This window comes from Hemitrygon akajei, chromosome 27 (assembly GCF_048418815.1).
Source record: "Hemitrygon akajei chromosome 27, sHemAka1.3, whole genome shotgun sequence".
NCBI classification, from domain to species: Eukaryota; Metazoa; Chordata; class Chondrichthyes; order Myliobatiformes; family Dasyatidae; genus Hemitrygon; species Hemitrygon akajei.
This window is the reverse complement of record NC_133150.1, coordinates 37,307,435-37,332,701: the sequence shown is the minus strand read 5'-3', so window position 1 is coordinate 37,332,701 and position 25,267 is coordinate 37,307,435. Positions and strand designations below refer to the sequence as shown.

The 25,267-nt window shown below is 41.7% G+C and overlaps 1 protein-coding gene across 5 annotated transcripts in view; it reads left to right on the top strand.

Annotated features, from left to right (window-relative positions):
• eps8l3b (EPS8 signaling adaptor L3b) overlaps positions 1–25,267 on the top strand; it is a 100,974-nt gene that overhangs the window by 46,682 nt on the left and 29,025 nt on the right. For 4 of the 5 annotated variants that reach the window (XM_073030654.1, XM_073030653.1, XM_073030651.1 and 1 more), the window contains exons 2-11: positions 2,422–2,521; positions 3,423–3,504; positions 4,802–4,878; positions 8,034–8,098; positions 10,359–10,517; positions 12,073–12,222; positions 21,309–21,382; positions 22,234–22,388; positions 22,489–22,538; positions 23,802–23,916. In XM_073030654.1, the coding sequence (XP_072886755.1) occupies positions 3,443–3,504; positions 4,802–4,878; positions 8,034–8,098; positions 10,359–10,517; positions 12,073–12,222; positions 21,309–21,382; positions 22,234–22,388; positions 22,489–22,538; positions 23,802–23,916 (907 nt within the window). In that variant the 5' untranslated portion in view covers positions 2,422–2,521; positions 3,423–3,442. The remainder of the gene's footprint in view (positions 1–2,421; positions 2,522–3,422; positions 3,505–4,801; positions 4,879–8,033; positions 8,099–10,358; positions 10,518–12,072; positions 12,223–21,308; positions 21,383–22,233; positions 22,389–22,488; positions 22,539–23,801; positions 23,917–25,267) is intronic. The other variant, XM_073030655.1, reaches the window with a different exon arrangement.

Genomic DNA, 25,267 nt, shown 5'->3' with positions numbered 1-25,267 from the left:
TCAGAGGGTCATGAGAGTGTGGAATGAGCCCCCAGCACAAGTGGTGCATGAGAGCTTGACTTCAATGCTTAAGACAATTTTGGATAGGTACATGGATGGTAGGGCTATGGTCCCGGTGCTGGTCAATGGGAGTAGGCGGTTTAAATGGTTTGACACAGATTAGATGGGCCAAAGGGCTTGTTTCTGTGCTGTGCTTTTCTGACTCTATGACTTGATGGGTTGCAGAGCCTGTTTCAATGCTGGATTTCTCTCTGAGGGTAGCAAAGAACGAATCTGCCATGTCCATGTCTGTCCATGTGGACACAAATGATCCGATTGTCTTGAAAAGGAGTTCGTAATCCACAGCAAAGCAAATTCTACAGATATACTGTTGAACGTATCCTGACATTGTCTGATATGGCAACTCAAATGGACAGGAAAATAAGAAGTTGCAGAGAATAGTGAACGCCAGGCAATACATCTCGGGCACGTCCTTCCCCACCGTCGGGAGTATTAATAGGAGGTAACATCCATCAACAAAGATCCCCACCTTCCATGCCATGCCATCATTTTGCAGCTAGCATTGGACAGCAAGTACAGAAACCTTCTTGGATAGGAAGGAAGGAGATACCGTAGCATTAGGACAAGAACTGTTAGGAGGGGAAAGAATTTCTTCCCCCATGCTGTACGACTTCTGAACTCCCTACCACCACTCAGGTCTCATCACATATGAAGCACCAATAGCTGTTTGCTTTTTAACTTGCGCCATAGATGCACCTTATTAGTTGTAAATTTATTTGTGGTAATATTCCTTTATGTGTTGTGTGTGTGAGTTATGTGCAATGCGTTGTCCACCTTGGTCCAGAGGAACACTGTTTCATTTAGCGGTCTACATATGTACTGTTGAATGACAATAAACTGAACTTGAAACCTGAAGTCTCACACCACCAGGTTCAAGAATAACTACTTCCCTTCAACCATTTGGCTCTTGAAACAACCTGCAAAACCCTAATCACCACAGATAAGCAACACTATGGCCACTTTGCTCTGTGTTCTTTGATATAAAAAAAATTGTGTATCGTTTATGTTCAATTAGCTTCTCTTGTAAATGCTGCTTATCTGATGCTGTGTGTCTGTGATACTGCTACAGGCAAGTTTTTCATTGTATCTGTGAACACTTGTTCCTGTGCACCTGACAATAAACATGACTTTGAGATGAGTTAGTTGTTTTCTATTAGTGGGAACTTCCTAGCTCGGAAAAATTGGCTGTTAAGTTTCTTACATAGTCACGCTGAATACACTTCAACAATGTCTTCTTTGGCTGTAAAGCACAGAGGATGTCCTACGGCTGAAAGATATGACAGAGGCTAAAATATTTTTCTCTCTTTTTCTCCTTGAAGTGAGGAGAGAGACCCTCTGTTGGTCAGGGTCGACCAAGGATGTTGTGTCGTGGTTGTCTACATTCAGTCGATGCACAAGCCAGGGCAGTAGGATATGGAGGGCAAGCTGTTGCCCATGCAGCAGGCTCCCCTTCTCCATGCAGCTGATAAACCCAAAGGAATGGTAGAGACCCAAACAACGGTGTCGCAGGAGTTGCCAGTCGACATTGCACTCAATGTAGGACTGCCTCAGGGACTCCCACTATGGATTTTTCCCTCAGGGCATTAGATGTGGAAGGTGACCTGGATAGACCAAAAGCCAAATTATCCTTTCTTGTCTTTGGGGAGCTTCAGATCAGAGCTGAATAAAACATTCACCAACAATACAAGAATCAGTTTGATCTTTAAACGGTCTCATGGTTGATTTAATCTTGTTGCATCACCATTTCCTGGATTTTATTTGTGAATAGATCTCATCAAGCCTGAATGGAATGGATCTCACTTTTTCCAGGCCCAGAAGGCACTTCTGGCAACTTGCAAAAGAGATGGTTGAAAATAATCTCATAATACATGTTCTGCTTGAGCTAGAGCAGTTGATGGGGAGAGAGGAACATGCAAGGGAGTCAATTACCATGTCTAATTATCCAAGTGCTCAGAAAATATTTACAGGGCTGTTGGATCTGGGGATGTCATGAGCCAGAAATTCTTCAGAAATCAAGAATGAGGCATAAACTTGGGGATTAACATTGTTTCATTGGGGGTTATAAGAACAGATAATGAACAAAGAAAGGTCAAAAACAAAGCACAAAGAAAAAAGAAATTGAGGTTGTCTTACAGAAACTAAATAGATAAAAAAAATTCCAGTGTCAAGAAATAACCTATGAAACAGTTAAGTTCAGTGAAATGACACAGCCTGCAGAGAAAGTACAGAATTAGCTATAGTACAATTATTGAAAATTCACTAAACAATTAAACACAAATAGCTGATTATATAAAAATCTAAGCAAGCATAGGGTAAATTAAACTACAAGAAAAATAACAATTTTATACTTTAATCCAACAGGGCTACGGGGAAAGAACAGCGGAGTGAAGCCAACTGATAATCTGTTTCTCAATAGACTCCTGGGCGAGTGGTGGACATTGCCCTGCCAGTCACAAAAAAGGTATATCAGTAAGATATATTGCATATGGTGGATTTACAGTATATGTTCATCCATGCTTTCTGAATCAATGCTTATGACAGGGCATTAGGTTAATCAATTGCTGCTGCAAGCATTGTTATCTTTCCAATTAGCATTCACTGCTATTCTCCTACTAATCAATTATCCATACTAACTGTAGTGGCAAAACTAAAATAAAACAGTTGCCACTATGGAATTGTTCTACTTGCATGACGCACCCCCAGCTCCAATGATTGCTCCAAAGGTTGAATCATTTATTTGATTCTTTATTAGCAATTAGCAAACATATGGTCTTGAAGCGATCAACTTAAGCATACCTAAGCATTATTCAGCGTTATCTCAGTGGTCGACAAAAGATATGACCTCCACAGTTCCAAGCTATAAGTTTCCACAAAATAAGCAATGATACGGAACTTACTCCCTTCACTTTTGCCACGCCCCCACTCATGTGAGCAGCTAACATAATAACCATAAAAAATGCACAACACAGTATACAAAGCAGATAGAGAACAGATACGTGGCTCCTACATTAAAATAATTATGGTATAGATCCTTATCAGAATCAGAATCAGAATCAGACTTTAATCGCCAAGTACCTATGCACATACAAGGAATTTACTTCTGGCAGATGTTGTCTCTCTGCTCATAACAATAATAATGATAAATATAAATGAAAATATAGATTATACATACAGGTAGTGCAATCCAAGTAATAGTTAGCTGACAGTTATGCCTTTGGCCTTTAACAGTTTGTCTTCCCTCTATCCTGCCCTCTCGTCAGAATTCCTTCCTCCATTCCACACCTTCTTGTGCTCACTACCTTTTACTGTTCGAGCAAGTAGTATTTACTGGAAAATATGATGGTTTGTTTATTACCTTTCAGGATCCTGATCAGCACCAGCAATGTATGGACTTTATAGAAACCAACAGATTCCTTCGTATGATGACAACCACTCACTTGACAAGTATGTCTCAGTCTCAATGAGTAGCTGAATAAGCATGTTCACAAAATTTTGTTCCGGGTTTGTTATCGATTTATTATTGTCACATGTACTAAGCCGTACATGCTGTTCTTTCGGCTCAAATCATTACACAGTGCATGAGGTAGAACAATAACAATACAGAATAAAGTGTAACAGCTCCAGGAAAATTACCGCACAGGTAAAGAGTAAGGTGGAAAATCATAACAAAGTACGATTTTATTTAGAAGTTCAGAACATTTTTTAGAAATGACCTGGATATTGAAGTACAGTTTAAAATTTCAATATTTGCTGATAATACCAAACTTGGGAGCTAGTGAAGACTCATTAACCAGCAATGGGACATAAAATAGGCTAGTGGAATGAGAAGTCTAGTTGCAGGTACAATTTAATAGAGTACAAGCTTCAAAGGTTATGGGGAGAAGGCAGGAGCATGGGGTAGAGAGGAAAAATCAATTAGCCACGATTTAATGGCAGAGCTACTGGATGGGCTGAATGGCCTAATTTTGCACCCTTGTCTTATGGACTTCTAAAATGTGAAGTCACGCATTTTGGCAGAGGAATGGGAAGAGGCAAGGCAGACTCAATTGGCATTGTTCGAAAGAGTCTGCTAGATCAGAAGTCCTGGAGACTTAATGTTCATAAGACCATAAGACATAGGAACAGAATTTGCCATTGAACCTATCGAGTCTACTCCACCACTTCATCATAGCTGATTTATTTTCCTTCTCAACCCCATTTTCCCTGCCTTCTCTTCATAACCTTTGATGCTGTTACTAATCAGGAACCTATCAACCTCTGCAATGAATTCCACAGGTTCACCATCCTCTGGCTAAAGAAATTCCAACTCATATCTGTTCTAAGTGTGTGAGGGTTGTGCCCTCTTGTCCTAGTTCTCCTCACAATAGGACACATCCTGTCGACGTTCTCTTGAACTAGGCCTTTCAGTATTTGATCATTTTTCTCATGGTAAAGACACCAAAAACAAAAGGGTGTAGCCTTAAGGTGAGTGGACGGAGTTTTAAAAGGATTAGAAAGGATTTTTTTTTCACACAGAGAATGGCTGATATCTGGATCTTGCTGCCAGAGGAAGTGGTCAATTAGATACAATCACTACATTTAAAAGACATTTAGACAGGCACTTAAAGAAGCAAGGTGCAGGAGGATACAAACCGGATGCAGGGAAATGGTATTAGCGGAGATGGGCAAGAAAGTCAGCATGGATGTGTTGGGCCAAATGGCCTGTTTTCATGTTTTAAACATTTTATTTTTCTGTTTCTAGTGTGCAGCTACCTGAAAAATCTCCATTCCAAAGAACTCAAAGTATTGGTAACAGACCAAATGCAAAGGCCATTTATCGTAAGTGATGGGTTGTTTTTTTTTACCTGTTTGAGAGTTCACAATGATAATAAAGTTGAATCCCCATTTATGGAGACCTTTTATTGATGCATATGTCTAACATTTGATAATTTGAATCTCCTACAACTATGACGTCTTCCTTTTCAAATTACAAGCACAAAGTCTTTCCTGGTTCTCACTAACCCCCAGCACATCCCACTACTTGAAACCCACAACCCACACATAAGCCACTGGATGCCAGCTGCAGTTGCTTGGTCTTTATTTGGTGACAGAAAATACTTATCACATAGTTCGCATCTTACTATAGGCTTGGGTGTTGACCGTGTCCTCGCCTACATCAGGATAGACAGTTCCACTCTCTCAAGAAATACATAAAGAATTCTGGATTGTGCAATCATAGTTCTTTCTATCTGTGAAAATATAATTGAGAGAAGGTCAGCTTTGGAGAGGTAGGTTCTCGGTATTGAGATGATTTGTGTTGAAGAAATACCATTATGGAAGATATGGATCTATAATAGATAGATACTTTTTTGATCCCAAAAGAAATCAATATTCCTTTGGGAATTACAGTGTTATAGTAGCATTACAAGTGCACAGATATAAATATTAGAAGAGAAGTAGAAATAATAAAAAATAAGTTACCTCAGTCTAATAAGAAGGGTTCATCACTTCTCCAGCTATATGTTGACTCATTTTAGAGCCTAATGGCCGAGGGTAAGAATGACCTCATATAGTGCTCTTTGGAGAAATGCAGTTGTCTTAGTCTATTCCTAAAAGTGCTCCTCTGTTCAGCCAAGGTGGCATGCAGGGAGTGAGAAACATTGTCCGGAATTGTCAGGATTTTCTGTAGGGTTCTTTGTTCTACCACATCATCCAGTGTGACCAGTTTAACTCGTATAACAGAGCCAGCCTTTCTAATCAGTTTATTGAGCCTGTTGGCATCTCCCGTGTTGATGCCATTGCCCCAGCACACCACCGCATAAAAGATTGGTCGAATCTCCATTTGCTAGCACCCCTTGATGCCCGACTCTGTGGAATACTGACGGATGGAGCTCTGGACATCAGTAAGTAATGCAGGATGCTGTATGCCTATGTGGTATGGAAACTGCCCAGCGCTGAACAGGAGTGCCTTACAAATGGTAGTTATAACTGGCCAATGCACCACCATCAAGGACATGTGCACTGAAAAGTACTCAAAAGAGGCCAGCAATATCACCTTGCTCATGAACTGTTTGTCCCACTCTCATCAGCGATGAGGGTACGTAACATCCTCACCCAGACCCCCTGACTCAAAAGCATTTGCTTCCCTCAAGCCATCAGGCTGATCAGCACATCCACATGTTAACCCACCCCACCACTACTACATGCCCATCACCGAGTGTCACTTGATGTACACACAGTACAATCAATGCATATACCAGTTACTTGTACATTGTGTTTTTGTAGGATTCCTTTGATATTTATATTTATCCTTTTTATTTTGATTTCTTTTATTATGTTCTTTATGCTTACTGTTTTTAACGCTGCATCGGATCCAGTGTAACAATCATTTTGTTCTTTGCACTTGTGTGCTGAAGAATGACAAAAAGAAATCTTGAATCTTGAATTAGCAAATATTGATAAGTAACTCATGCTTGATAACACAATTGATATTGGTACTCATTTGTTACTGTCACATGTATCAAAATATAATGATACGGTACTTTTGCAAGTCATCCAAGTATATAATTTCAAATCAAATGGCTCAAATGGCTGAACTTAATATCAGTGAATGAGAGGATTCCAGGAGACAGAGACAGTGGGCATGAACCTCATGGCAGGCAAGCTGTGGGATGGGGTGCAGGCCAATGTTTGACTTCATTTTGTGAATTAAAGCTTCCATTGTGGACTGATTAAAGCGATGAGGGAGACCGAAGCATCGAGGCGAGGGTGAAGCGTGAGCAGTGGCTGTCTGTTCTTTGGTCACTCTGCTACTGGAGAGGGGAGAACCTGCCGCTGTGCCTGGTGAATTTTGCCCAGGTTTTCTGCATTTTGGATGTGGACTTGGACTATAGACTATTTTTTCAGAGTTGTAGATTTTTATATTCTGTGTTTTTCATCTAATCTTTCTTGTTTTGTGCAGGGAGAGGGATTTGGGAGTCAATGTGCCTGTTTTGTTTTTGTTCTTTTTTTTGTGCAGGAGGAGGGATTTGGGGGGTTGATGTGCCTTTTGCACTTTTGTTCTTTTTTTGGGTGGGGAGGTGGGATTTGGGGGTTGATGTGCCTATTCTGTTTTTGTTTGTTATCTCTTTTGTGCAGGAGGAGGTTACTTGGTGGTCAATGTGCCTTTTTCATTTTTTCCTGTGGTGGGAGGGGGATTTGGGTGTTGATGATCGTGCTGCCTTTCTTTTCTTTCTTGGTTTCATGGCTACTCAGAGAAGAATTATTTCAGAGTTATATACTTTGATAATAAATGAACCTTTGAACCTTTTGAACCTTTATACAGCATACAGCCTGAAATTCTTACTCTTCACTGACATCCATGAAACAAGATACCCCAAAACATAATTTTTTTGAGGTAGTACAAGAGAAAAGCATAATAGAATGTGTTATAGTTCTAGAGGGAGTGCAGTTTAGGTTGGCAATAAGGTGCAAGGACTGTGATGAGGTAAATTGTGAGCTGAAGAGTACATTGACCTACCTGCCTACTCTGTTTGACAAGAGTAGATATCATGGAGAGATCTGACAAGCTGAAAGCTGATCTGTGTTGCAGCCAATGTTCCCTCTAAGGTGTACTTTTTCTACTAGTGCACAAAAGGTTGTCACGCCTTACCTCATTGGCATGCTAAGTGCATTTCACAATCGTAAACAATCACATTACCTTTTCCAGTTTCTGATGTGGACAGTGTTGACAATGTGACGTTTGCAATGATTGGTCTGCAGATTTTAGAGCTGGCTTATCTATACTGATTTTATTGAAGAAACTATTCAGTATGCACATGTTGTTGTCACTGTGCAAGACAAATTGCACAGCGCAAGATTTTTGCGCACAAGTTAGAGGGAACATTGGTTTCAGGTAAAATTCCTCTTAGCCATTGCATCAAAGCTCAATCCTAGACTGCTGCATTTACTCTCCCTTGCATTCTAATCTCTATTTTTCTCTCACCATACAACAGAGCAAAGAAAAGCCTATGCACAGAAACTGAGTTCCTCAGATAACCTGAGCGAGCACCGTGTTGAGGTTTGTGCCTAGATATTTTTTCCAATTCTTATTTTCTTTCTATGACAATAAATACTGTTACACGGATGAAGAATTTATTAAACAGTATTACCTATCAGCTCTGACTCATGACTGTGAAGAGGTTGTGGATTCACTACAGTATTTTGACTGTGACAAGCTTACAATCATAAACTATGTACAATAAAAAATGAGAGATGCTATACCATAGTACAATTCTGTATGGCAGAGATTTTGTGTCTGTGTAGGAAAATGCTTTACAGCCTATGAAATACTTTTCATGATACAGTGAGTTTTGTAATTGGGAATATGTCAGCCAGTGGGTGGTACGGTAGCAGCAGTTCGTGTAATGACACTGCAGTGTACAACTTTGGAATGTGGGAGGAAACTGGAACAGCCAGAGGAAACCCACATAGCCCTGGGGAGAATGTACAAACTCCTTACAGATAGCGGTGGAATTGGCCCAGATTGCTGATGCTGTAATAGTGTTACGCTAACTGCTACTCTACCGTACTGCCCACTGGTTGACATGTTCCCAATTATAAAAATCACCACATCTAGAAAAATATTTCAAAGGCTGTAAAGCTTCTTTCTATATAGGTACAACATTTCTGCCTTACTGAATTGTGTCTTGGTATAATATCTCCCGTATCTTAAACTGTGATGCTTCCGAATAAGATGCTTTCCATAGTGCTTTCACAAAACTGGTGCCAGAAGATGGAGTCATGCCAAAGTGTTTTATTCTGAAAACACAGTACTCCATACAGCAACCAGAACATCAACCACGATTCTTGAAGCCCTTCTGCCCAGAGCCAGCACTTGAGCTAAGGCTGAAGCTTAAAAGCTTTCCATTATAGATTGGTGTCAGGGTTAAAGATAATGGGTTGAGGGAGCAGGGATTCACCTCCACTCGAATACCAACATCTCCTTGGTTTGACACATTGGGCCAGGGCTTACACTGGGTTTAACCCTTACATACTTGCAGGTCAAATTTGACCTGTTTTGACATTTGACAGCAGTAAAAACACCCTAAATGCCTTTTTTTAAAGCCGAAATTTGATGACTTTTCCTAAAGTGACCCAAAATTGAAAATATTTAAAAATGTTATACTTTAGTATAGGTGCTACAAATTTTTGTACATTGAGGCTGTTTCGGGTCAAATTTGACCCGTATCTATTGAAATAGATTTTAGATCTCTGAAACATTAACTAAGGATGAACGTACATTAAAGGTTGTTCCGGATCAAATTTGACCCATGTCTATTGAAATGGATTTTAGATCTCTGAAACATTAATTAAAGATTAATCACCCATTTATTAATGTCAGATAGGCTATTTATACATTCTAAATAGATCTGTGGTTCAAAATTTGGTATAGACACTTGTTATGAGGGGATTCTCGGGCTGGGTCAAAATTGACCCGGACCATACTGTGAAGGTATAGAATATGAACAGTATGTAAGGGATAAGTGGAAGATGTTGAGCACACTTCACCATTCAAATACCCAATGATCAGTATGTGAGTTCCTGTATGAGGGTCAAGATGTTAAACATTGCAACAGGGTGGATGTGTTGGGAGTGTAAAATGACCTCCCAGGAATAGCCTGTCAAAGAATGTATAATAGTCAATCCAATCCAATCTCGAGCAGCATTGTAGTGTAGGAGTTAGCACAACAGTGCAGGTGACCTGGGTTCAATTCCTGCCGCTGTCTGTAAGGAGTTTGTATGTTCTCCTGCTGGGTTTCCCCTGGGTGCTCTGGTTTTCTCCCACAGGCCAAACACGTACTGATTGGTAGATCAATTGGTCATTGTAATTTGTCCTGTGATTAGGCTAGTGATAAATCAAAGGGCTTTAAGTACCTATTCTCTGCTATATCTCAATAATAAAAAAAATTAGTGGTAGATCCCCGGATGGAAGAGGTCTCATAGAAAAGACAAGAACAGAGTCAGAATCAGAATGAGGTGTATTATCACCAACATATGCCGTGAAATTTGTTGTTTCGTGGTGGACATAAAAATAACTATAAGTTTCTTAATATAAAAATATAAATATGTTATGCAAAAAAAGAGGCAAATAGTGAGATACTGTTCATGGGTTTATGTATGGTCTGTTCAGAAATCCAATGGTGGAGGGGAAGAAGCTGAGCCTAAAACATTAGCTAAAGCTATAGGTGTAATGAAATACAGGTACTCTTCCTTCACTGGCTTTTGACATAGAACTTTTCATTCAGAATTTATAACTATTTTCTGAATTTTCTGTGCAGCATTTGATTAGCTGTGACCATGACTTGAACAACAAGGTAAATGTGGAACATTGCATCCAGCAGCTGAGGAAGTTTGATGCCGAGGGGAAGGTCTGGGGTCAGGACATGTTACTGCAGCTAAGTGATACTTCCTTCAAACTGGCTGACCTTGAGACTAAGGTAAGAATCCAGAGGAATTATTTCCTTTGTAAAACTGGAACACTGCACTGCTTAGCAAGGTGGGCAGTGTCCATGGAGAGAGAAACGGATTTACAGTAGTGTCACAGCTAAATGGGTAAGTTGGTAAATTAGCTCATTATTGTCACATGGACCAAAGTACAGTGAAAATTTTGTCCTGCATACTGTTCATACAGATCAATTCATCACAAAAGTACCTCAAGTACAAAGTATACCAACAAAATGTAGAATGAAGTGTTACAGTGACAGGGAAAGTGCAGCCCAGGCAGACAATAAGGTACAAAATCTTAACAAGGTGGATTATGAGGTCCAGAATCCATCTTATTGTACTAGGACCCCATTCAATGGTCTTATAACAGCGATGTAGAAGCTGTCCTTGACCCTGGTGAATGTGCTTCAAGGCTTTGTATCTTCTTCCCGATGGGAGAAGGGATAATGTTCAGGATGAAAATGTTGAGATAAGCAAGTGTTAAAAAGCAGAGGAAGGAGAGACAGAATCAGAATTCAGTTTTAATATCACTGGCATACAGTATGTCATGAAATTTGTTGTTTGACGGCAGCAGAACATTGTAATACGTAATAATTTTAAAAAACTATTAGTACAATAAGATGGGTCTACAAAAATTAAATAAAATAAGTAGTGCAAAAAGTAAGCGAGAAGAAGAATATTGAGGCAATGTTCATTGAGGAGAAGAGAGAAAATGAGAGGAAGATGGTGCTAGTTGGAGATAAAATAATAAAGGAGTGGTAGTGAAAGGCAAAAGCTGGTAGTAACTGGACATGGAGAAAAAGTACCAGACAGTCCGGAAGTGATGTAAGTGAGAGAGACAATAATTATCAAAAATGTAAAAAGGAAAGTGCTGTTGATATTGGAAATATGAAATGTGAGTAGAAAAGCCTTTTATAGAGTCATTGAGTCATAGAGAAGTAGAGCACAGAAACAGGCCTTTTAGCCCATCTAGTCCATGCTGAACTATTATCCTGCCTAGTCCTATTGACCTGCACTTGGACCATTGCCCTCCATGCCCCTTCCATCCACGTACCTACCCAAATTTCTCTTAGACGTTGTAATCGAACCCATATCGACCATTTCTGCTGGCAGCTTCTTCAACGCTCTCACCTCCCTCTGAGTGAAGAAGTTCCCCCTCAGGTTTTCTTTAAGTATTTCACCTTTCAATCTTAAACTATGACCTCTAGCTCTAGTTTCACCCACCCTCAGAGGAAAACATGCTATCATTTATCTATACCCCTCATAATTTTGTAAAAGTCTATCAAATCTCCCTTCATTCTCCTCTGCTCGAGTGAATAAAGTCCTAACCTATTCAAATCTTCCTTATAGTTCAAGTCCTGGCAACATCCTTGTAAATTTTTGACAAGATTATTTAAAAAAAAACTAACTGTATTTTAAAGGTCATATTGAAAGGCAGATGTAAAAAAATGCTAGAAATGTTCAAAGGCTCAGGTAGCATTTTGAGAGAGAAACAGACATAATCATTCAGGCCTGACAATAACGCGGAATCTTTGGTTGCTTTTCCAGGATGAGCTGGAGAACTTTCCCATTGATGATATTCAGGAGAGCCACGCAATATTGAATAAATGCATCTACAACTCCATCTTGGCAGTCACCATCAGCAGGAGACACATAATGAAGACCAGTGTCTTCTTATTCCAGTGTGAGGAAGTCTCTGTGAGTATACATAATGTGAAAGTAATGCGAAATGGGGCTCCAGTAAAAAATGGGCTAAAGGGCAAGGTTCCCATGCAGGACTAAATGTACTTAACAAACTATATAACTACTGCCAAAACACAAAGAATGCAGAGGAAAGCTGAGCTGATGGGAGATCTTTCAGCCAATCCATCATTTGAGAGTCCTCATGCAGAATTCCCTCAAGGTCAATTTACAGGTAGAATGAGTGGTGAGGTAGGCAAATGTAATAGACAATAGACAATAGACAATAGGTGCAGAAGTAGACCATTCAGCCCTTCGAGCCTGCACCGCCATTCTGAGATCATGGCTGATCATCTACTATCAATACCTGGTTCCTGCCTTGTCCCCATATCCCTTGATTCCCCTATCCATAAGATACCTATCTAGCTCCTTCTTGAAAGCATCCAGAAAATTGGCCTCCACTGCCTTCTGAGGCAGTGCATTCCAGACCCCCACAACTCTCTGGGAGAAGAAGTTTTTCCTTAACTCTGTCCTAAATGACCTACCCCTTATTCTCAAACTATGCCCTCTGGTACTGGACTCTCCCAGCATCTGGGACATATTTCCTACCTCTGTCTTGTCCAATCCCTTAATAATCTTATATGTTGCAATCAGATCCCCTCTCAATCTCCTTAATTCCAGCGTGTACAAGCCCAGTCTCTCTAACCTCTCTGTGTAAGACAGTCCTGACATCCCAGGGATTAACCTCGTGAATCTACGCTGCACTTCCTCTATAGCCAGGATGTCCTTCCTTAATCCTGGAGACCAAAACTGTACACAATACTCCAGGTGTGGTCTCACCAGGGCCCTGTACAAATGCAAAAGGATTTCCTTGCTCTTGTACTCAATTCCCTTTGTAATAAAGGCCAACATTCCATTAGCCTTCTTCACTGCCTGCTGCACTTGCTCATTCACCTTCAGTGACTGATGAACAAGGACTCCTAGATCTCTTTGTATTTCTCCCTTACCTAACTCTACACAATTCAGATAATAATCTGCCTTCCTGTTCTTACTCCCAAAGTGGATAACCTCACACTTAATCACATTAAACGTCATCTGCCAAGTATCTGCCCACTCACTCAGCCTATCCAAGTCACCCTGAATTCTCCTAACATCCTCATCACATGTCACACTGCCACCCAGCTTAGTATCATCAGCAAACTTGCTGATGTTATTCTCAATGCCTTCATCTAAATTGTTGATGTAAATTGTAAACAGCTGTGGTCCCAATACCGAGTCCTGTGGCACCCCACTAGTCACCACCTTCCATTCCAAGAAACACCCATTCACCGTTACCCTTTGCTTTCTATCTGACAACCAGTTTTCTATCCGTGTCAATATCTTCCCCCCAATGCCATGAGCTCTGATTTTACCCACCAATCTCCTATGTGGGACCTTATCAAATGCCTTCTGAAAATCGAGGTACACTACATCCACTGGATCTCCCTTGTCTAACTTCCTGGTTACATCCTCAAAAAACTCCAATAGATTAGTCAAGCATGATTTGCCCTTGGTAAATCCATGCTGGCTCGGCCCAATCCTATCACTGCTATCTAGATATGCCACTATTTCATCTTTAATAATGGACTCTAGCATCTTCCCCACTACTGATGTTTGGCTGACAGGACAATAGTTCTGTTTCCTCCTCCCTCCTTTCTTAAAAAGTGGGATAACATTAGCCATTCTCCAATCCTCAGGAACTGATCCTGAATCTAAGGAACATTGGAAAATGATTACCAATGCATCCACAATTTCCAGAGCCACCTCCTTTAGTACCCTAGGATGCAGACCATCTGGACCTGGGGATTTGTCAGCCTTCAGTCCCATCAGTCTACTCATCATTATTTCCTTCCTAATGTCAATCTGTTCCATTTCCTCTGTTATCCTTTGTCCTTGGCCCATCCATACATCTGGGAGATTGCTTGTGTCTTCCCTAGTGAAGACAGATCTAAAGTACCTATTAAATTCTTCTGCCATTTCTCTGTTTCCCATAACAATTTCACCCAATTCATTCTTCAAGGACCCAACATTGTTCTTAACTATCTTCTTTCTCTTCACATACCTAAAAAAGCTTTTGCTATCCTCCTTTATATTCCTGGCTAGCTTGCATTCATACCTCATTTTTTCTCCCCGTGTTGCTTTTTTAGTTAAGTTCTGTTGTTCCTTAAAAATTTCCCAATCATCTGTCCTCCTACTCACCTTAGCTCTGTCATATTTCCTTTTTTTTAATGCTATGCAATCTCTGACTTCCTTTGTCAACCACTATGGCCCCTTTCCCCCCTTTGAATCCTTCCTTCTCTGGGGGATGAACTGATTTTGCACCTTGTGCATTATTCCCAAGAATACCTGCCATTGCTGCTCCACTGTCTTTTCTGCTAGGATATCCATCCAGTTAACTTTGGCCAGCTCCTCCCTCATGGCTCCATAGTTTCCCCTGTTCAACTGCAACACTGACACCTCCGATCTGCCCTTATCCTTCTCAAATTGCAGATAAAAACTTATCATATTATGGTCACTACCTCCTAATGGCTCCTTTACTTCAAGATCGCTTATCAAATCCTGTTCATTACACAACACTAAATCCAGAATAGCCTTGTCCCTGGTCGGCTCTCGTACAAGCTGTTCCAAGAATGCACCCCGTAGGCACTCTACAAACTCCCTATCCTGGGGTCCAGCACCAATCTGATTCTCCCAGTTCACCTGCATGTTGAAATCCCCCATAACTACTGCGACATTACCTTTGCCACATGCCAATGTTAACTCCCTATTCAACTTGCACCCAATATCCATGCTACTGTTTGGTGGCCTGTAGACAACACCCATTAGGGTCTTTTTGCCCTTACTGTTCCTCAGTTCTATCCACACACTCTACTTCTCCTGATCCTATGTCCCCCCTTGCAAAGGACTGAATCTCATTCCTCACCAACAGGACCACCCCACCCACTCTGCCCACATTTCTGTCCCTACAATAGCACGTATACCCTTGTACATTCATTTCCCAGGTCTGATCTCCCTGCAGTCATGTCTCCATTATCTCAACAACATCATAGTTACCCATTCGCACCTGAGCTTCAAGCTCATCCGCCTTATTTCTGACACCTCGTGCATTCAGATATAGAATTTTTAGCCCATTTCTCCTCTCTCTGTTTAAATCGCTGCCTATTGTGCTTAACCCAGCTCCCCGAACTCCCATCGGGCTATACACCCCTTGAATTTTGTTGTCCTTCCTAAATTTACTTATTCTTTCTGCACATTTAACTCCATGTTCCGTCAGACCATCCCTCTGTACACGTGTCCTCCTTATCACTTGTTCCGCCTCACCTTTCTCTACTACACACTTAATATTCCAGAACCGTGTAGTCCCCACCTGTTCTTTATTCTTCATCTCGCTATCCTCTCTCGCATTCTGGATCCCTGCCCACTGCAAATTTAGTTTAAACTTCCCCCGAGAAGCACTAGCAAACTTTCCTGCAAGAATGTTAGTACCGCTCCAGTTTAGGTGTAAACCGTCCCATCGGAACAGATCCCACCTTCCCTGGAACAAAGCCCAATTATCTAAAAACCTGAAGCCCTCCCTCCTGCACCATCCTCTCAGCCACGTATTAATCTGTATAATCCTACTGTTCCTTGCCTCACTCGCACGTGGCACAGGTAGCAATCCTGAGATTGTTACCCTGGAGGTCCTGCCCTTCAGCTTCGCACCTAACTCCCTGAACTCACTACGCAGGACCCCCTCACTCATCCTACCCACGTCATTGGTCCCTACATGGACCACAACATCTGGGTTCTTGCCCTCCCTCTCGAGAATAACCTGCACCCGATCTGAGATGTCCTGGACCCCGGCACCAGGGAAGCAACATACCATCCAAGACTCCTGATCTTCCCCACATAATCTCCTATCCGCCCCCCTGACTATAGAATCCCCTATCACTACCGCTCTCTTCTCTTCCCTCCTCCCCTTCCTAGTCGAGGGTCCAACCTCAGTGCCAGAGACAGGACCACTGCAACTTGTTCCTGGTAGGTCATCCCTGCCAACAGTATCCGAAACAGTATAGTTATTGTTGATGGGAACGGCCACAGGGGTGCTCTGCTCTCTCTGTCTGCTCCCCCTGCCTCTCTTCACTGTCACCCATTTGCCTACCTCCTGTCTTTTCGGTGTGACTACCTCCTGATAACTCTTATCTATCTCTGCCTCTGCCTCCCGAATGATCCGTAGTTCATCCAGCTCCTGCTCCAATTCCCTAACTCGGTTTGATAGGAGCTGCAGCTGGATGCACCTACTGCAGGTGTGGTCATCAGGGACAACTGTGTTGACCCTGACCTCCCACATACTGCATATGGAGCACACCACTGCTCTAACTGTCTCCCCCATTACTTGATCCCAGATTAGTCAGAATAAATGAAAAAAAGTACCTACCAACCTTACCTTTTTTTACCTCAGCAAGCACGTACTCAGGCTCACTGATTTCCTCTCACCGAAGTCCCCTTGCGCCGAAGCCCGCTGAGCCAAAGCCCAGCACTCTGCTCCCACGTACTCCGCTGCCCGCACCGACACTGCCCGCTCCTGAAAGTGGGCCTCTTTTTAAACCCCGTGCTCGCCGCTGACGTCACCCGCGCCTGCGCAGTTTTACCTTCCTCCTCAGGTACTGCCCAGGTAATGTTAGCAATCATTTTGAGAGGACTAAAATATAAAAGCATTGGATGTAAAGCTGAAGCTCTATGAAGCACTGGTGAGGCCTCACTTAGAATATTGTGAGCAGCTTTCGGCCCCTTATTTAAGAAGATGATGTTTCCTTTGGTGAGAGAGTCTAGGACCAGAGGACACAGCCTCAAGATAGAGGGATGTCCATTTAGAACAGAGATGAGGAAGAATTCCTTTAGCCAGAGAGTGGTGAATCTGTGGAATTCATTGTTACATGAGGCTATGGAGTCTTGATCATTGGGTTCATTTAAGGCAGGGGTTGATAGGTTCTCATTTAGTCTGACTGTGAAAGGTTTTGGGGAAAAGGCAGGAGAATGGGATTGAGAGGGAAATGGATCAGCCATGGTGAAATGGATCAGACTCAATGGGCCAAGTGGCCTAATTCTGCTCCTATGTCTTATAGTCTTATGTTTATAACATTTGGGAAGGTTTCATTCAGTGCAAGGGTAAACCAGTCAGTCTCATTCACCATTTTTTCCTTGGAGCTTTGCAAAGTTTTCTCCATCGGGTATCTCACCTCTTCCCTTCTGATGACAGCATCTGCTTCCACCACTTTTCGAACTGTGAACTCCAGATCTCAGAATGTGAATGTGTTTTAAATGGAGCAGGAAAACTTGAGGTACCTGCTGTGTTAGGTAAGCAGTGAACAGTAAGGACACATTAATTGGTTTCAGTCTGGTCCTTGCCGATTGACTGATGCTAGATATGTACTCTAGGTCAGACTGCCCACAGCTGAACAAACTGCCAGCTAAGGGCATGGGAAGGCTATCAGTTGGAGCGTTCTTGGAAGGACATTTATGTTATACGTGTCCGTAGTAATCCTAGAGACACAAGAGCCTGCAGATGCTGGAATCTGGAGTAACACACAAGAAGCTAGAGGACATCAAGGGACTTGGCAGCATCTGTGGAGGGAAACGAACAGTCAAAGCTTTGGGTCGAGACTTGAACTTCATCTGTTCAGTCCAGATGGAGGGTCTCAACCTAAGATATTGACTGTCCATTCCCCTCCATAAATGCTGCTTGACCCAATCAGTTTCTCCAACTATTTGTGTGTTGCTCCACTCTGAGCCTTACGGATTGTGAAGGTGAGTGTTAGGGCATTCGGCCAACATGTCCTGTTTTGCTCCCGACGGTCCATGCTCCCACAGCCACACTAATTTTACAAGCTTATGGTTATAAAATGGGCTCTTGAGTGACGGACTGGTGGGAAGTTGGTGCCCTGGTAAAGAGTCATCTCCTTTGGGAGGGAAAAAAGAAGAAAATGTGACCAAACCAATCTTTCCAATCTTCCAACCAACCACTTCCTCTTCTGCACACAGGATTCACACAGTCAGTTACTGATATAACCGAGGCAAAGCAATGAGCATTTGTTGATTATTCCCCTCCTCCCCATTTCCTAAGCAGGCACACACATGCACAGATACATGTGTATACACAAACACACAACATGCAAAATGAAAACTATATTTTCCACCATTTCAAACTCAAAATTTATCTAAAATAGCATTACCAATTGATTGAGCCTGTCGTCATCAACAACATAATTTGTAGGAAAGATTTTCTTGTTGACTCTCAAGTAGCTCATATGAAAACATTCTACCTAGCTATCTGTTTTAGTGCTAATGCATTTGGTTTAAGTAACCAAGGAGATCATTGTGGACTTCAGGCACGCTAGGAGCCACACTCATGTCCCTATTTACATCAACGGAGCTGTAGTGAAGCGTGTATCAAGCTTCAAATACCTTCGTGTCCACATTTCCGATGATCCCACCTGGTCCCTGAACTCCTCCATCCTGATCAAAAAGGCGCAATAGTGCCTTTATTTCCTGCAGAGCATCAAGAAAGCTCACCTCTGTCCCAGGATACTGACGGACTTTTACCACTGTACCATTGAGAGCATAGTCACCAACTGCATCTCAGTGTGGGATGGCAATTGTCCCATATTGGACCGCAAAGCACTCCAGCATGTGGTGAAAACTGCCCAGCGGGTGATTGCCCACCATTGGGAACTTCTACCATAAACGCTGCCTGGGAAGGGCAAAACACATTTATCAAGGATGCATCTCACCCTAACCATGGACTTTTTACTCTCCTCCTATCCGGTAGGCACTACAGGAGCCTCCGCTCCCGCACCAGGAAGAGCTTCTTCTCTGAGGCTGTGACCCTGCTGAACCTCACATCACAACGCTAAGCAGTATTGCACCCATATTGTACTGTCTCAGTACTTTTATATTTGTGTGCTGTAGCACTTACTTTTTATTCACAGTTATTTTGTAAATAACACTATTCTTTTGCACTTCTGGTTAGATGCTAACTGCATTTCATTGGCTTTGTATCTACACTCGGCACAAAGACAATAAAGTTGAATCCAATCTAATCTAATTAACATCGTAAAGCATCTCAATTGTTCACAGGAGCATTTTGAATAAAATTGAACATGAAATCTCAAAGGGGAATATTGAAAGATGTAACCAGAAGCTTGGTCATGGCAGTGAGATGTGAAGACCATCGCAGGGAGGGGGAGGCAGAAGTAAAGAGGTTTAAGGAAAGACCATCAAAGACTGAACAATGAAGGTACGAGCAGCAAGAATTGGTGAAGAATGGAGTTTTGGAAGAACTTAGGTGATAGATGGTCCAACTGGAAACCAGGCATTGGAATAAGCTCAGTGGAATTTTGGATGAGATCAGGATTGTGAAAAGTATAAGATGCATGGGGACTTCTGACTGGACAACCCGCCTGAGTGAGACTTGGGGAAAATGAACCTGCTTTTTAAGTGGCAGCTTCAATCCCTGATCAGTATTAAGCAACTTAATCAAACTCAGTCAGCGCACTGCACTTGTCCAAAAACCTGTCCGAGCTACAGAACAGAAATATGGTCAATATTCCAGTCACATTCACCCAAGGAGGCGTGAGTTTCAGTCACCTCACTTGATAAATTACATAATCACTCCCTGCCTACATGTGGAATGTGAGCACCAGAGGTCAACCTGTGGCCATGTGAGTTGGGGCATGGGGAACATTAGAAAGAAAAAGTGAGTGGGTGGGAGCAATAGCTATCTTTAATGCATACTAACATAAAAAATAAGCGACAAGGAGACAGTGAGTGCTACTTCTATCTGACTGCAATGGTGTAGCTCAAACACGAACTCACTCACAGAACTGCATCAATATTCCTTTCTTTAAATATTTATCCTACTGCACTTTTAAAAGCTAAATGGATTCCACTTCGAGGTGGACATCAGCCTATTCACCGTGTTAACTGATGTCAAGCTGCTAAAAGCACTAAATAAGGAATGCTGTTGGCCGTCAATTCCATCGCTGTCTCTCAAGAACAATCTCCACCAACTAACCCTCTCCAACATTTCCAACAATTCAGATTCAGATTAATTTATTTATCACATGTACATCAAAACATATAGAGAAATGCAACATTTGCATTAACACAGAACAGAGCACTGTATGACACAGTACAGGCCTCTCAACTCACACTGTTGTGCCAACCCTTTAACCTACTCCAAGATCAACCCAGCCCTTCCTTCTCTTATATCCTTACATTTTTCCTTCATCCATGTGCCCAAGAGTCTCTCAAATATTCCTAATGTATTCACCTCTAACACCACCCCTTCAGTATGTTCCACGCTGCTAACATTCCCTGTGTAAAAAAACCTGCCTCTGATATCCCCCCCCCCTTAATTTCCTCCAAATACCTTGCAACAAAAGGTCCCAACCTTTTTTTCTAATGCAATGGACCTTTACATTAACTGAGGAGTTTGTGGACCCCAGGTTGGGAACCTCTGCCGTAAAGTTATGCAATCAATGTACTCAGCACAACCTAAGGACATGCTGGGAGCATCCTGCCAGTGTCACTGCGTATTCCGGCATCAGCATATCAGGCCCACAATGTTCAGTGGTCTATAAGTTCTAGGGAAGGAAATTTGATCCTTCCCTTTAATCTCATGGACAACTGCATTCCAAGGCACAAGTTCAACATTAACATGTTTATATCTGTGGTAAGAACTTGCTCCTGATCAGTCTGGCAAAACAAACTTTTTTTTTTGTAGTTACTTGCTAGGAAAAGTCAAAGTACGCGGATGCATCAGGGTTAACAGGGTTCCACAGGTGGGTATGTCAGTCTCTTCAGGAGACTGCATCATCCTATTCTCTATCTAGTTAACCACAAACTGCCTCATCAGAATAGCACCCAGAATCAGGTTTATTATCACCTGCACATGTCGAGAAATTTGTTGTGGCAGCAGTACAATGCAATACATAATAATAGAGGGGAAAAAACGGTGAAAAACTGTGACTGGTCTGTTACCGTGCTGTATCTGAAAATAAAATAAATCTGTTTTCATTGAATAGGCTGACCTCATGCATCATGATGTGCAGAAAAAGATCAGGAAAAAGATGGAAAGTGGAAAGCAGGAGATGCCGAGGCATGTATTTGCGGGGAAGTGTTTTATTGACCTCATTCCCTAATGTAGCAGTTAACCTTGAATGTCAACTGGGGCAGTCCGTTTATGGAGAAACACAAACCGAGTCTTGAAACAAAATTAGGACTCTTTATGGATCTTCTCCAAAGCAAGCACACCAAAGACAGTAAGATCATATGATCTTTTAGACCAGGGGCTCCCAACCTTTATTATGACATGGATCAATACTATTAAACAATTTTGGGAGCCCCTGTTATGATGATAATAATAGCAATGACAATAATAACTGGTATCATCCTAAAGTCACTACACAATAGCATTAGACAATTAGGGCTACACAGTAAATCTCCAGGAAGTCACAATACTAAACACCACTGGAATAGTCGGAAAGTTCTTAGGAATTGACAAATCAGCATGCTTGGCTATGTCTGCACCTCGGGTTTTACCAGCTTGAGCTGAGAAAAAATAAATATTAATAATAATATTAATATTTTAGCACCCAGCAGGTTGTTATAATCTAAAATGCATTCCTTGACAGTTTGGAGAAAGTAGGTTCCATTATAACTGTTAATAAGAAGAAAATTAGATAAATTATCGGGAAGTTGAAATATATTGGATTATGTGTGAATATCAGAGATGGGACTCATTGGATAAATCGTTGAATAGCATCTTTCTGTTTTGTAGCATTCTGTGATTTTATGATATGATTCACAAATCTACACAGGGAGTCAATTAATGATTCACTTTTGCCTGGTGATACTCAGAATGAATTATCAGCTGGGAACATTATAGAACACAAGAACTAGACAACTGCTGTTGAAGATTGTTCTCTTTCTCTCTTGTAATTGTTTCAGGCACCCTCCACGAAATGAGATGCACTTTCAGCCACCTTATAAGATACCTCCAGTACCACCAAAATCACTCCTGCCAGATTATGATAACAATCTGGAGCCTGCAATGATAGAGCCTGCAATGATAGAGCCTAGAAGCTGGACGCCATCTGAGAATGGTATAGGCCCAATATAATGAATTGCTGCTTTATTTGTTATCAATATCCTGAGATCTGTATCTTGAGACCAATGTTGTTTTATTACAAACTCTTTGTTTAGATGCATCTTTGCATAATGAACCGCTAACAGGGAAATCAGAAAGAGATCAGGTGAGTGGTTCCTTAACCCAGAGGTTTATTTCTACTGGTGACAATCCTGAAAATCTTTTCTTTGTACAGGTAGCATGCTAAATTTGTTTCCTACAACTTGAGTTCCGGGCTTTAATCTGGTTAGCATCTTCTTCCTTTCTGTCTTATGTTGGCTCCTGATTGACTAATTTCTCATTCTTAAAATCATCACCCTTCATTCCTAATCCTTTCAAGACTTTGCCTGCTCCCTCTCTCCATGTCCCTCTAATCCTTTATAAGAATACACAAAATACACCCAGAGACCACTTTATTAGTTATGGGAGGTACCTAATAAAGTGGCCACAGAGTGTATTTCTGTATGTTCATGGTCTTCTGCTGCTGTAGCCCATCCACTTCAAGGTTTGATGTGTTATGGGTTCAGAGATGCTCTTCTCCACAGCTGTCTGCGATGGAGAATTCAAATGATTCATAGCCCTCTGAGCAATGAAATTTCCCCTTACACTCAGTCTTAAGTGGGGGGACCCCTTTCTTCAAGATCACGCTCTGTAGTGCTAAAATGTGGGAGAAAACTGGAGAAGCTGGAGGAATCCCATGCAGTCACAAAGAATGTACAAGGTCCTTATAGACAGCAGTGGGAATTGAATCTGGATTGATGGCACTGTAAAGTGGTATGCTAACTGCCATTTTTCAGCCCATTTTTCCAGCTGGTCCAGATGCCACTACAAGCTTTGACAGCTTCCCTCGCTGTCCACTATGCCCCAATCTTGGTGTCATCTGCAAATTTCCTGATCCAGTTTACCAAATTATCATCCAGATTATTGAACAACAATGAACACAGCACCGAGCCCTGCGGAACCCACTAGTCACTGGCCTCCAGTCAGAGAGGCAACCATCTACTGCCACTCTCTGGCTTTTTCCACAAAGCCAATGACGAACCCAATTTATTACCTCAACCTGAGCCTTCTTCATCAGCCTCCCACGTGGGTTTTGTCAAAGGTCTTGCTAAAGTTCAGGTAGACAACATCAAAAGCCTTGCCTTCATCAATTTTTCTGGTAACAATCTCATAAGATTGGTTAGACACAACCTAATTCTGACTCCTTCCAGCTTTCTATGCAGACCTGATGAAGGGTCTCAGCCCAAAATGTTGACTGCTGGTTCCCCTCCAAAGAGGCTGTCTGATCTGCAAAGGTCCTCCAGTCTTTTGTGTGCTTTACTCCAGATTTGCACAACTGCAGTATCTTTTATGTCTGCTATCTAAAATGTGCTTCTATCTGTCTTGACAGGACATCCTCAACCATGTACTAGATGACATTGAGCTCTTTACTGATAAACTTCAAGGAGCCATTGTCTCTAATCCTCAGCTGATGAAGAAGAAGAAGAAATTAAAAAAATTTAAAGGTATTAACCCACAATAAAGGTTGCAATACATTCTCAAACAACTTGAAGCAGAAATGGATGTGAATGAGCAATAGGTTAATGACTAATTAACCTACCAATTGGTATGTCTCTGAACTGTGGGAGGAAACCCATGTGGTCACGGCGAGAACGTACAGACTCCATGCACACAGTGGTGGGAACATGTACATGTTGGTCAACTGAAAATGGCATTCAACAATTATAAAGAATTATATAAAAAAGAAATTTAGAGGTTAAAGTACAGATACATAATACAATCTGCGTAAATACCAGCATATAATGTATTTACAATGTAAACAGCATTTAAAAAGTGGTTTAAACTGTTTACAGTGCAGTCACAGGAGAGATAGAGTGGGGTGCTAACAAGAATTAACTTGTCAGGTGAAAAAACTTTTAAGATGGTGTGGAGTTTTTGGTGTAATAGACCTATAGGTCTTTCCAGAAGGGAATCTTTGGAAAAGGCAATTTGTAGGGAGGGTAGTGTCCACAATGTTATTTCTTGTCTGTATCTTTGTCCTGGATGCATACAAGTCTTGCAATGATGGTCAACTGCAGCCAGTGACCTTTTCTGCTGACCTGTAGTTTTTGTATATTGTGAGAAGATGCTGCAACAAACCAGACAGTAATAGCTGACGTGAAGATTCTCTCTCTGGTCGATGCGATTATGATGAAAATAGACTAGTTTTGAAGGGCTAGTCACACTCTCCTGCTTGTTGTCAATGTAAATATAATCAGTTAGTTTTCTTTTTCAGCAGTTTTAATTTCTGTCCCCACATTTCCATATCAGGTGTCACAGTAGCGTTGTGTTAACATTACGCTATTACAGTTCAAGCCACCAGAGCTTGGAGTTCAATTCTGGTGTTGTCTGTAAGGCGTTCGTATCTCCTCCCCATGACTGCATGGGTTTCCTCTGGGTGCTGTTTAAATGTATTGTTTAGTAGGTGTGGTGAACTAGATATACCTGTCTGACTGCTCCTGTGGCTCCTCCCACAGACCCTGCTGACTGCTCCTGTGGCTCCTCCCACAGACCCCGGTATAAAGGCGACTGTGGGCTGCTGCTCTCCCTCATTTTCCCCAGGATGTAGTGTTGTTTATTCTTCCAGTCAATAAAAGCCGATATCTCGTTTCCTAAGTCTCAGCGTGAGTTATTGATGGTGCATCAGTAGGTTAATTGGTTGTTGTAAATTGTCCTGTGTTTAGGCTACTGAGCAGTAAACCAGGGTCTGAAACTGAATTGCAAATGGGGAATTTCAGTTCAAGTCATCAGATGTGTTTTCAATGAAAACTTGTTTAGATGCTCTCTGGTTCATTAATACCCTTTATAAAAGGAAAT